Here is a 13,699-nt window from a genome sequence, read left to right as displayed (position 1 = left end):
ACAATAATGAATATTTTATTTTACCCATACTACCCTTATTGATTTCTATAATTTATATTTGTTTATTTTAAATTAAAAAATATGTCTATTGTTAATTATATTTTATATTGTGATAATTAATTATAACATTTTATTTGTACAATTAAAATTATAATATACTTAATAAAATAATAGGAATACTTTAATAATGTTGTTCTTAAAACAAATTAATGTTAACAAAAATTTGTAGCCACAAATTTAAAAAATAAGTAAAAAAACATTTTAGTTTTACCAAAAAAAAAGAATTTGACCCCTTATTCTTGATATTAGACTTTTTCTTTTTTTGGTGTTATTATAAACAATTATATGACTACTAGTGCTAGTGAATGTGTATGCTTTATACATCTTTTGTTTAATGGTATGTTCTCTTCATCTGTTACATAATACTTTAAAATAGAAATTTTAAATTTCCCCTAAAAATATTATTCGGTTACGTTTTAGATTTTTAACAATATACTTGATGAGATCTAGCTTATATCCTATTCATTATTTATTTTTCTTATGATCGAGCTCATATCCTATCATTTATATTATCATCTTTATTCATCACATGGACTAACTCTAAAGGGATACCCTCTTAGATTTGATACGCGACCATCAACCTCTCTTTCCTCCCTAACACTATGTTTCTTTTCCTTTCATTATACAACACTATCACTATATTTGGTTAACCAATGAAGAACGGGAATAATGATTGAAATAGTTAAATCATCTATTCATTATTTGATATGAAAATAAGAATGAGATTGGCAACAAAATCAGGGTAAATAAATATTTTCTATAAAAACTATTTCAATAAAATGGAGGAGATTTCGAAAGGAAGTTAGCTAAATCAAGACAAAAGTCACCAAAATTTCATCTCCCTTTTCTTTATATTTCCTTTTATTTCCTTTTATATAAAACCAAACACATGAAAACATTACAACCTTGTTTTCTTTCTCTTTCTTGTACATTCTCTAGCTGAAACTGAAAGTGAACAAAACATAGTGTAAAGGACCTCTCTTCCTCTTCCTTCCAAGAACATAGAAAGTTGTAGCAGAGGCAAGCCTTCAGCAACCCATCCTTCAATCCATCTTCACTATAAGATGCTTAAAAACAGATTCCCAGAGCTACCAACTGCAAAAACCCATTGATGATGTTCTTCTTTTCTGCACTCAGCAAATCTTAAAACACCCAGAGAGACAAACACAGCCAAAAACAAACCAACAACAGAAAGAAAGAAAAAAAAAAAAGCAGAGTGATAGGCCAAGCAAACAGAAAGCTACAAAAACAACAACATCAAATTCAGGAACCACATCAAGATACAGAAATTTAACAGTTAGAGAAACCACATCAAGATATGAAGTAAGGCAAATCAAAGCCAGCATCACTCAGTAGCAGTTAGAAATAGTTAGTATCAAAAGGAAACTAAGAAAATCGAGCTCTACAAATAAAATGGTTAGTACCCAAATGAATATGTGATGCATAAAAACCGCTAAAAATAAGTGTGGAAATCAATTTGGATGGGGGATAAGCCCGCGACGCCATCACTGCCCAAAAAGAAGGGGCTCTGACTGCGGGCAGTCTTCATCGCAGGAAAGAGAGCAGTGAGTGACCGGTGAGCCGCCGGCAGACCCAAACCCTAAACAAGAAGGGACAAGGGAGGGTGGCTCAAGCACTCGATGCCTTCTCTCTCTGCTCAGATAAGATCAAGTAGTGTTTGTCGTCTCTAGGGTTTCTCCTCCCATTTTATACCACCCAAATCCCCATATGAGAAATTTTTCCCTGTGACTGGAATATTATGTAAAAGTATGACTAATCCATTGAAATTACAACACCTACGTTTATTAATATTTAAGGTTAAATACAAAAATCGTGTACGAACTTTACACTAATTTTCAATTTAGTCCACTAATTATAAAAATTGTAAATTTAGTCCATGAATTTTCCAACAAAGCAGTACAAAAGTTAATTTTCATTCGAAAATTAACAGAATTGGTCACATGAAAATGTAGTCACTTCTTGTGCACATTACCAGTTTTTGTTAAAGTTTTTTATGGAATAACATTTCTACTGTTTTGGTACAACTTGAAAAGTTTGTAGACCAAATTGACATTTTTTATAATTAATAGACCAAATTGAGATTTACTGTAAAATTCATGGATTATTTTTGTATTTAACTCTAAAATTTAACACTCTAAATCTTAATTAATACGTTTAAAATTATACACATGTTATAATTTTAGTAAATTAATCACACTTGGTATTACAATCATACACAAAAAAAAGTTCAAATGTCATCATTCACTATATCGTAGTGTAATATAAATATAAGAATACAATTTAATTCACACAAACAAAAGGGGCTACGAGTTTATTTTATTTTTTGTTTTTTATCTTTAGATAATAAATACATGACTAAAATTAAAAGATTAACATAAACTACAAAGAGAAAAACTAAGAGAGAATCTGAATCCATGTTGTCATGTGCTTTATTTCTCTTTTTTTCGTATGGACCGTACAATTGATGAATTGTATCTCATTTTAATTATAGAATTATTCTACTCTAAAATAAAGAATTTGTATGAAATTATTTTTTGTTTTTTAGAATTTTATTCTATTAAACAATATTGGGGATAGAGAATTCAAACCAATAGAGTTATAAAAATTAAGAGCCCTTTTTATTGAGGGAGCCCTCATTTAAAGGTAAATAAGAGATCTTTTGTGGGGCTCACTCCACATTATATTTTGATAATCGGAACCGTTTACATTTTAGTTTTCCATTGAAAAATCATCCTTACAAAAAATTAGTTAAAATGAAGATCATTTACCCGTTTAATTAAATGGTCATCATTTCAAGTATTTATCAAAAATATTTTGTTTATTTATTTATTTGATTAAAGTTAGATAGCTAAATAATTTTCAATTTCTCTATGAAAAATCTATCAAATAAAATTATTTAAGGGATTCCTCAATAGAAAGGACATGTACAAAAATATTAATTTTTTTGTTTAAACTACACATACAAATATGATTATTTAAGAAAAGTAAAGATATGATTATTTAAAAAAGAAAAAAAAAAAATTAAGATTTTAGATTAAGGTCCTTTAATAAGATCAAATTTTCATAAAACCCTGATGAAATTTGGGATTTTAACTTTGGCCCTTTGATCAACACCAGCATCCAACTGTCAGCATTTTTTGTTACTTAATAAACTGTCAAAAAATGAATTGCTAGTGGAAACATATCAACGAATGAAGCAGAAACTGCATTGTAATAAGAAATGAATTCTAGCATCCTTACATCATAAGAATGGCAAATGATGATGCTAATATAATTGATGATGCACTAAATGAAAAATGGTGGGGGGGTCTCAAACGAATTGCTGTAGCAGAGGATGGTCAATGCCAAAGCTTCATGCAGAACCCACTTGGCACAACAGATGCTTTCTTGCATGAAATACTTTCTGAAAAGGTGTCAACAAGTTGCCCTGCAAGAGACGCCGGATCTTCAATAAATGTATCTACAAAGACCTTCACAATCCTTCCCTCCTGTGGGGTTGCTCTCAAGCTATACCAAGTCAGAAATTTCTGCCTGAAGTTCTGCTCGATATGTCCTTCACACTCTAACCATCTGATGACCTTCACATAGTACTCAAAATCCCTATCTGAAAGCCCATTTGCCACATGCTCCCCATCTTGCCTTTCCGCACTTCTCTTCTTTGATGTGCTCCCATCTTGGGGTTCTTCTCCTTTCCCAGTTCCATTTTTTAAATCCTTGCTGCTGGAATTGGATCTTTCATTCCTTCCTAGCCCATCTTTAAGTATTTCCAATTTGCAAGGAGTGATGGGCAAGCCAGCCTCTGAGCTACCAACAAATGGCACACATTCCATTCCAGTTCGAACAGGGGAATTAGACCCATTATCAGTGCTGATGTCTTCGATAATTTGGCCGTCTGGTGATTGCTTGTACTCAAGTTTTAGGACATCGGATCTGGATATGGGGCCAACCATCCCAATGGCATGTTCCTCATCCAGCAAAGAAACTGCATCTGCTGTAGGTCCTCCGCCCATGCTATCGCAGCTGATAACATCATTTGATATGTTAGCAGAAACAGTCTTTTCAGTGTCCTTGCAATGAGTAAGATAATTGTCCACTCGGTTATCAGCCTGATCACTATATGGAGTAATGTTATTAGTTTCATCTTCCACTGAAGAAGGATTGGAAAGGCTACTATAGTTGGTAGCTGGGCTCTGACTTCTCTCTGCCACTGAACAATTTGGGACTTCATCAACAGCAGTACCTGTGGAGAACCGAACTTCACATGTTCCTAAATTCCTTGTACCATTAAAATGTGCATCTGTATGTTGGGTGTTCTTCTGTCGTGCGACCCAGACGCTTAATGGAGTGACTTTGAAAAAGTACTCTGTAGCTGGAGTTAGTCCTGTGATAACAAACCTTGTCTTTGGTAACAGTGTGCAAGTTGGTTCTGCTGGATAATTCATATCATGAGCTTTACGATACCATAACGTGTAACCAACTACATTTTCATGGGAAGGATCTTCAGAACCCAAAACCACAGTGAGAGATGTCGCATGGACATCCTCAAATCTGACCATGTCTTGAGCAATCAAATTTGAATCTGAAATTTTTGAAAGACAACAGCAAAACAACCATTAAATCCCTTGACACACAAATGTTGGAAGAAAATGATAAACAAAATTTAAGAAAATTTCTCCAGAAACCTCTTGGATTTTCCGTGATGAGAGCAAAGAAACCAGATAACTCTGGAATCAAATAACTGAAGAGATCCATATGAAACTAATCACTTCTCGCAACTAATATCATTATTATGCTTGTTACACAGGGTGGCCAGAGAATTTTGGAGTGCAAGTAAATCCAATGATTGTGGTCATGGTGTGACAGTTACACATATTAGATTACCTTGTATTGTAAGCTTGGGCAATGGTTGCGATGTTGCACTGGAAAGCACTGAATCCAATGACTCCACAGCAAATGCACAAAGCTTCTGAACCTCTGGTCCAGAAGAAAGCCTGTTAACAATACCCCGACCCTTCTTTACAGGTAATCCAGTTAATGGACCCACTTCATCTTGAAGTTTCTTCACAGCTTCACCCACAGTCTCATAAAGCTTTTGATATTTTTCAGTCCCTTTGAGAAGCTTATGACTCAAAGAGACACGATAGCACAGTATGTCCACCCGTCTGGTATCCTTTGCCATCACTAGTTGTTTTCGCAAGGATCTAAATACATGTAAGAAGAAAATCCCAATCAGATTGTTGTATACGAGGAAACAGTGACATCTAAACTAACCAGTAAAGAAAAATAGTACAAATTATGCTCTTCATCGTGATATTACATGCTTTGTACAGCTGGCAAGTATTTCATTATAAACATCACCCCAGAGAACCATTTAATTGCATCTGATGAACAGCACAAACACACAGAGGAGGGGGGAAAGCATCCCAGGAAATCCATCCCAGAATAATGTGTTTTTTATGTAATCCAACGCAACGAGATCCCAAAAAAGAGCTTCTGAGAGACTGATTTTTATTGATTTGATTAGATAAAAGACTAATTCCTATCTGCCAAAGCATAAGATGAGAAACAAAAACTCTGCTCAAATGCTTCTTCAGTATCATTCCTCCATGACCTTCACTGAGAGAAGTCACCTCGTTAAGGAAATTGCAATTGCTTATCCCACTTAAAAGCAAGAATAACCCAAATTAATAAAAGGTCACATCACAGTCACCAAAAACACAACTAAAACTGATATAGGGTAGTAGAACTCATATTTACAAATGCCAACTGATTAAAAAGAAAAGAAAAAATCAATACTGCATCTTAGACGATTGTACAAACTTGTAATATTGTTCAAGGATAAATTGCACACTAAGAATCCTAGATAAGTCCTCAAAAGATTGCAGTTCTTTATTCCATGGTCTATGAATTTTGTACATAGGAGTGATATGACATGATAATAAAACAAATTAAGTGTGAATGGTCATGAAAATTATCTGACTCTCGTACAACCACTATAGCAGGAAGCAAAGCCCATCAACTAAGTTATTATGCCTTTTTATTCATGAGCTATTTAAATTAATAAATATAAAACCATTAATTCTGAATAGAAATAGAGATATGTCCATTGTCCAAAATTATTAAATTATAACTATCTAAAAAATCATAAAGAAAAAAATAAACTGGAGGTCTTAGGATGAACTTCAAAAATAAAAATGAAATCCATCAAACCTATACACAGTTGTCTATAAAACTCCAAAAAATATAAAAAATAAAGTTAATATGTGGAAATATTTACCCGAGCAAATCATTAATTTTCCCACAAGATACACAATAAAAGCTCCCATCAAGTCCTCTGTGTCCTCCCTCTTTTCCAATACCAGATCTTTGATGTTTTAAAGCACACTCAAGGTGGCACGACATGCCACATGAATTACCCTGGAACGGAGGCTCCGAGCTGCAAACCAACCAAAGGCTAGGGTCCTTGTTGTCATCAAACTGATAACAGATGCAGCATGAACACCTCTTGCAAAATGCATCTTCTCGATTTAAGGTAGCTCTGCAAGCTGAGTTTTTGCAGAATTTAGTATTGGTTAAGTCACTACCACTACTATTGATTGAAATACTGTTTTCTGGAACAGGTAGTCGAGATGGATTCTCAGTTTTCCTCTGCCTTTTGGTAGTTCTTTGGCCAGGTGCAGTAGATGACTGTGGTTTAAGGTCAGTTACAACCTCACTTCCCGCTGGTTTCTTTTCAGACACAATTTTCAGAAGGTGCTCTATTATTTTCAATTTTGTCAAGCCAGTGTATTTCCTTTCTTTCCCCATTTCTACACATAGGATCTGTAAAATCTCCTGGCGGCTCCATGACTGTAGCATTTCAGAGGCACCATGTGACCACTTAGATATTTCATAGACAAGCTCTCTCTTTTTCTCCATGCTTAACTTACTGCACTTTGACTGATCAAGTGCAAGTCCTAAAGCCATGGAAAAAGAATATGTATATCAGCATATAGGAAGTAAAAGAGTTGAATAGAAGAAAGAAAAAGCAGAGATCTCTGAATAATTCCAAGAAAAAGGGGAAAGATATATTGAGAGAGATGATGGACAAATTAAAAAAAAATAAAAATAAAAAAGAGAGATTTTCAACTCCAAAAGAAACCATATTTTGAATCAAAATTCCTCACAAATCCAAATCTTTAACATTCGTGTCTGCACATTTTCTCAATTAGGATCATCACTGTGACTCCATAGTCCATGTGCATCACATGTCAACAATAAGGAACCAGAAACATGATAAGATCAGTAACACAAATTTCTAACCAACTAACATACACCCTTATATAACTGTCTACTAATCCCCATTACCAGCCACTTCAGAGACTCATTAAGAAGCTGAATCCAAAGTTTAAGTTTTGTGGTGGAATGAACTTGGTATTAAAGTAAAACAAACTGCAAGCAATTATTTTGGAATTGGTTGACTTGCATTTACAAAGACAGCCCAACTACACCAATAGAATAAGAACTGCATGGGACGGTCACACATAATTGGGTAAGATCCCATCAAGTCCACTCCAATCCTGGAACCAAGCATAAACTCAGTTGACTTTGATATACCCCTGACTCTGCATTTTCTTAAGAGCCTCCTCATTAGTTACTTGCTAAGATAGCGTACTCGTGAACATAAACACATTAAAAAATATAAAGCTTACGTCTCCTAAATAATGAAAAGAGATAACATTATGCAGCGAAAAAAGACACCACTGCATTATTTCATCGGATGAAATGCAGCTAAGCAACTCAGAAATCTATCCTTCACAATTTAGCTGCGAAATACTGAATATTGTCACAGGGAAGGTGATCTAAAAGCAAAGATCAATCAAGAAACAATAATTAAACAAACACTATAAATACAAAAATAATATAACAGAAACAATTACCGTCAACATTCATCCATACCCATAAAAACCCAGAAGCTCAAATCAAGAACAAAACGCAATTTCCTGCAATCTGACTAATATGCATATTGCACATCCGGCAAAAGATGCAATCCTTACTTCCCAATCAAGAAAAACATCAAAACCAATCACTGAAAGATCAAGATAAATCAAAACCCAGAAACAAGTTGAGCATAACAAAGAAAATAGAAGAGAAAAACAACAGATGCGTTACCCTCAAAGGAAGAATCCGTGGCCATAGTTGTTGAATAGCGAGCACATTACCGCCAAGAGCCCAAATTCTGTGAACCTGCAAAGAAGAAAAACCTTCAGAACAGAGAAAGAGACCACCACATAGGAACAAAAATAGCAAAAGTAAAAGTAAAAAAAAAAAACCCAAAAAAGAAAGAAAGGGGTGGATGATGAAGAGAGAGAATGAGAGGGAATAGAATAACAACTACCAAGAAAAAGACGCTTGAAATTCTGCACAACCTACGAATCCATGACTTCTCTCTCTTCCTCCACCTCCACCCTTTTGTTTTCCTTTCAGTGGAAGGAGATTCGATGAGCAGGACTATTAGCCCGCTGCTTCTTCTTCCTCCTCTAATTCAGAGAGAGAGAGAGAGAGTTTAGTGAAAGAGAAAGAGAAGGGAAAAAGTATTAAATCAATTTATTTAAGAGAGGAGAGAGAGAGAGAGTCTACGACAAGGGCAAAAGCGGCTGCATGTCATCTTCTTTTTCACCTCTCTCTCTCTCTCACTCACTCAACTACTCAAGCGTTATTGCTGCTTATTTACCATTTTCCTTATTTTCATTGTACTTTTATTTGTAAATTGTAATTAATATGATATTTTAAATTACCAAATTAGTCTCATTCGTTTTTGGTCCTTTGTGATTTTATTTTATTATTTGATGAGTTTTCGGTTTCCCTTTTTGGTCACTACTTAGTGGTCTAGTGACTCTAGTGATACATAGAATGACTTATGTTAATGATTGTCCCTGAATAAGTAGCCAAAAAAAAAAAAAAATTGATTGTCCCTGAATGGTATACAATTTTAGAATTGCTAGCAGTACTGGAATAAATGAATCTTGATGACATGGCATATTTTTGTTGGTCAAGATTATTTTTATCTTTTTTTTTTTTAGGAAATTTTATCTTATTTTCAACTAATAACAATTTAATATTTAAATTTGTGTTTTTAATTTGAGATGTCTAACATTATTCTTCATAAGAACCCTAGGCTCAACAAAAGTATGCCTCGACTTCAATGATTTCTATTAAAATGTGGTATTCTCCCACATATGAGTTACACATGCATTGCAACCCTAATTTTTTTTTTTCAGTAATGCTACACTTACCACATTTTTATACCACAATTTCATACCACCTTACATGGCATTCATGCATTGGATACCAAAAAATAAAAAAAAATACCTAAAAAAAAAAAAATACCCTTCCAGTAAAGTAATGACACATAAGGTGGTATACAAATGTGGGACAATTAGCATTATTGTTTTTTTTTATGTCTCTATTATTTTAGCCATATATATAAAAAGGAAAGTTATTCTGATTATAATAATGTAGGGAATCAAACCCTGTATTTAACCAAATCAGATCTCATTACCCTACTTATCCTCACTTGGGCTGACCTCAAAAACTTAAAAATGACAGTTTGTGTTTTATAGCAAAAGAATTATCATGCATATAATGGTATGAGTAAGTAAATCAATTGATTGAGATTTTGAAATTGGTAATAATTAGTTTGAGCTTTGATTCTTTATAAATATTTGCATGAATTTGTGAATGATTCTATACATACCCTTTCAAGAAAAACAAAAGTATAAGAGAATAATTTTTTTGAAAAAACAATTAGGAGAATAATCCTTGAGGAATATGTAATTAGAAATAAAGTCAAATTGTGGTCCCTGTAATTTGGTCATTTGTACAATCTAACCTATGTGTTTTAAATTTTTTTAATGTATAACCTTTTGTGTAATTTTTAAGACACCTTTTATTTTAGGTTAACTTAAGTGACGATGGGATTACATGCATGTGCATCACTAAGGAGGAAAAATTATTAGGTGTATCCAATACACTGCCACGTGGTGTAATCAATTCAACGTGGTATAACTAATCTAACGTGAAAGGATATTATTGAATGATCTATTTATATTTTTAGGGTATAGTATTAATAACATACACACATATTATGACACGTTAGATTAGTTACATTATGTGGCAGTGTATCATTTACATAGAATAATTTCTCCATTAAAAGAGCTATTTTTCATCATTTTACATTCACTTAAGTTATTTTAGTTAATAACTTGCAATAATGATGCAAGAAATATATTCATTTTAAATTCCTAATTTCGTGACAATTTAATTGATATCTTACATTACTTCTTGTCATAATTTCGTGTCTTATGGAGGAATATCAACTAAATTTTATATGAAGGTGAAATGACGAAAATATACATTCACGCGATCCCTCCATCACTTAAATTGAAGAAAATGAAATCTATCCTAAGATTGTACCATATATCAAAACATGAGTATTATAATTAAGAAAAATAATTAAACCACGGGATAGATTGCATGTAGAATGATCAAATCATATAGACTATCTGTGTAATTTGGCCTACAGACAATAAAGGTTATTTTAGCCATTTAAATGTCAAGAAAATATTACGATTCATATATTATAGAGTAAGTGGCACCCAAACTCTCTAGAACTAGAAGTTATTTTTCTTTTCTTTTCTTTTTTTGTGAAAACTCTAGGACAAGAAGTTGTGCATGAAATTATAAAATAATAAAAAGTTGTCAAGCAGAAAACGTAATATTGTATTAGCACTTTCTTTTCTTCTTGGTCCATGTAATATATTGGCACTTTAATATTGTTAGGTTGGGGGGGGCCATATTTGATGGTTCAATTTTGCTAATAAACAAGTATGGGCCCAAAATATAAACAAACAACCAAAGAGGGGTAAAAGTGTCAATTCGGAAGTAACACTTTAAATTCAGATTGATTTTGTTGTGCTAATAAGTTATAAGCCAGTTGAATGAGAAGAAACAGAAGGGTGATAGGACTTGTCAAGTGCACGAGGGATAGCCCACAATCCCCCCACAAAAATGATACAAGTGTCAGATAATTAAGGCAAAAGGTGGGGTTTTGCATGATTTCTTAAAATTTGTTGACTTGTTATTAAATTTGTACAATGAATCGATGATGGTGCTCCCCATGCCAAACCATTGGTCTCTTGCCTTACCAGAGTGGGAGGGTGTTATCTTATTGGACCAACATGCAACATGCAACATGCAACATGCAACATGTAACATGCAACAATGGTTTACTATGGTTGGTGGTTTTCTTGCCTTATTAGCCATCAAGCTTCTCTCGGCCGTTTTATCGTTACAATTACGAAATGCTTGAATAAATCATATTGGGTCACTTAGGAAATGTGTGGATGATTTATATTAAGCGATGTAGAATATGTGTGTGATAATTGAGTTTCACAGTTGAATTATTTGTTTCAATATAATGTTAAAGTAGAGTATTTCATTCAAAATAAATTCACAATAAATAAAGAGATATATATAATATCATATATTGTCATATAGGGTTTATAATTTTTTTGTGGAATTTTATATTATAAACATTGAGATCCGAAGTCCAAATCTCAATTATGAAGTTTAGTGCTTGGGTTTTGAGGCTCGAGTTGTAATATGCTAAGAAAATAATAATTAAAAATTTACATGAAACATTAGAGGAGTGAATGCGTTAAATCAGAACCTAGTTTGATATTTGAATGTGTTAAAATATAATGGCTTTGGAATTTATAAATTAGGCTTAATAGGCATTTTACCTCCTCAATTATGACTCAGGTGTTAAAAGTGCCCCCAAAATTGAACATTTGGTTAATTTATCCTTCAAACTTTTAAAAATGAGCTAATGTGAATGTGGTCATGCAAGTGAGGGTAAAATGGACAAATCATGCCGAGATAGTTAGTAAAATGACTATTATGCCTAAAATAAAATAAAAAACTGTTAAAACAATAATCACGAATTTTTTTTTTACTTATAATAGCTATTTTAGCTCAAGTTTATCCATGAATTGTCCATTTTACCCTCACGCACATGACATATGACATGTATTAATTATGGATGAAATCTTAAGAAATTGACGGAATTGACAACATTGGCCTATTTTTAAAAATTTGAGAGATAAATTGACGGAATTACTATACATTGGCCTATTTTTTAAAATTCCAGAGTTAAATTAACCAAATTTTTAATTTGGCGAGCAATTTAACACATGGACCATAGTTGAGAGAACAAAATTACTATTAAACCTAGAAATTAACATGGGATTTAGGATAACTAATTTCATAATTTTTGCATGATTATATGTTGTATATTAAATTATAATTTCATAGTGATGGATTATGCTATTTTTGGGGTGGTTGATTTAACAGCTATATGGAGATAAGATTAATGTAGTGTCGTTTTGTCATATATAGAAGTGGATATATGTTTTGCTTTTGAGAGCAATGACGCTTTGTTGAACTTTATTCATCAACTTGGAATCAATTTGCTCTCATTCTCCCAGCTGAATATATAAACCCTATATACATGCAATAAGGTGCCAAATTTAATTTTTGTCTGAAAATTACATATATAGATTGAACACTAATTAAAATAAATGGAAATAGTTGATTTGTGGCATGATCAGCTAAATTATGAGTTTTGCTGATGTTATCCTTTTTATAAAAAAAGGTTTGTTTGCTTATATGGTTTTAGAATTTGCCAAACTTTTAAAAAATGATGGTTAATATTTCTTGAAGTTCACCAACTTATAATTGTGTCATGAAACTTATTGTTTCTCTGTTCAAACACCAAACCGATAGCTGTGTTTGATGTGGTCTATATATATGTGCTTCCATTTCTACATCAATTACCTTTGGAGTGCATGAGTTAATTTGTTTTTTATATATCCACCTAAAACGATGAGTTGAGCCCCAAACATTAATTTCTTCTTACAATAATTCCTATTCTACTCTTATATCAATTAACAAAGTTAAGAAAAATAAAAATGAAAAAAACAGAAAAAACCCCAACACCTCAGGCCGACCCCATCTCCTAAAGCCCACTCCTTTGCTTTGGCCACGACACCCCTTTGCCCATCGAACCACGGCCTCTCTCACTCTCTTCGAGTCTCTCTAACTAGACAGAAAAAGAGGTTGGTGAGTGGTGACCTTGCGCTGGCCGATCGGATCGGAGATGGGTGACATATATAACATGTTAATATGTCATAATATGTTATTAGTCCAGTGATAATTTTTTTTTTTAATATTGAAAAAAAAATCATAAATTTGAACCCCTCCACAAATAAGGAAAATATAAAAAAAATAATAATATGACATTTTTTTCATTTAACACATAGAGTAATGCTCTAGAACTAAACAATTAGTAAGATAATATAGCGCACCTTTTTGGACACACTATACAATGCGATTTATCTAAATTGTTTATTTTTTTAAACCACATTCAAAAATCATTCTTACAAAAAATTAAATAAATAAAAAAAATTTTAATCAACTATTAATAAGCTAATTATGCACAAACAAATAGACAAACACAATTTTTTTTTATAAAATATTGAAATAATTATTATGATAATCAAATAACAAAATAATTTTT

The 13,699-nt window shown here is 32.6% G+C and overlaps 1 protein-coding gene across 7 annotated transcripts; it reads right to left on the bottom strand.

Moving 5' to 3' along the window:
• Positions 1-3,270: 3,270 nt before the first annotated feature.
• VIN3 (Fibronectin type III domain-containing protein) lies at positions 3,271-8,640 on the bottom strand. Of its 7 annotated transcripts, none has more exons than XM_086233338.1 (6): positions 8,459-8,640; positions 8,233-8,307; positions 8,001-8,149; positions 6,359-7,037; positions 4,963-5,282; positions 3,271-4,660 (listed from the first exon to the last, which is right to left on the bottom strand). In XM_086233338.1, the coding sequence occupies exons 3-6, from the start codon at positions 8,011-8,013 to the stop codon at positions 3,420-3,422; spliced, it is 2,253 nt and encodes a 750-aa protein (XP_086089464.1). In that variant the 5' UTR covers positions 8,014-8,149; positions 8,233-8,307; positions 8,459-8,640; the 3' UTR covers positions 3,271-3,419. The 7 variants fall into 7 exon arrangements, with proteins under 7 accessions (XP_086089464.1, XP_086089467.1, XP_086089466.1 ...); XM_086233341.1 differs by having other exon boundaries at positions 8,020-8,149; XM_086233340.1 differs by having other exon boundaries at positions 8,001-8,112.
• Between the last annotated feature and the right edge of the window lie 5,059 nt (positions 8,641-13,699).

The sequence above is a fragment of the Dryas octopetala genome, chromosome 2, assembly GCF_963921425.1.
Source record: "Dryas octopetala chromosome 2, drDryOcto1.1, whole genome shotgun sequence".
NCBI classification, from domain to species: Eukaryota; Viridiplantae; Streptophyta; class Magnoliopsida; order Rosales; family Rosaceae; genus Dryas; species Dryas octopetala.
Note: the sequence above shows the minus strand (reverse complement) of the source record. Positions and strands in the feature narration are given on the sequence as shown.

Coding starts and splice junctions, on each gene's coding strand:
- VIN3 (XM_086233337.1), bottom strand. CDS start 8,257: ATGGCCACGGATTCTTCCTTTGAGG. Junction 7,038..8,232: donor CACGGATTCTTCCTTTGAGG/GTAACGCATCTG, acceptor CCATGGCTTTAG/GACTTGCACTTGATCAGTCA. Junction 4,661..4,962: donor GCCCAAGCTTACAATACAAG/GTAATCTAATAT, acceptor CAAAAATTTCAG/ATTCAAATTTGATTGCTCAA.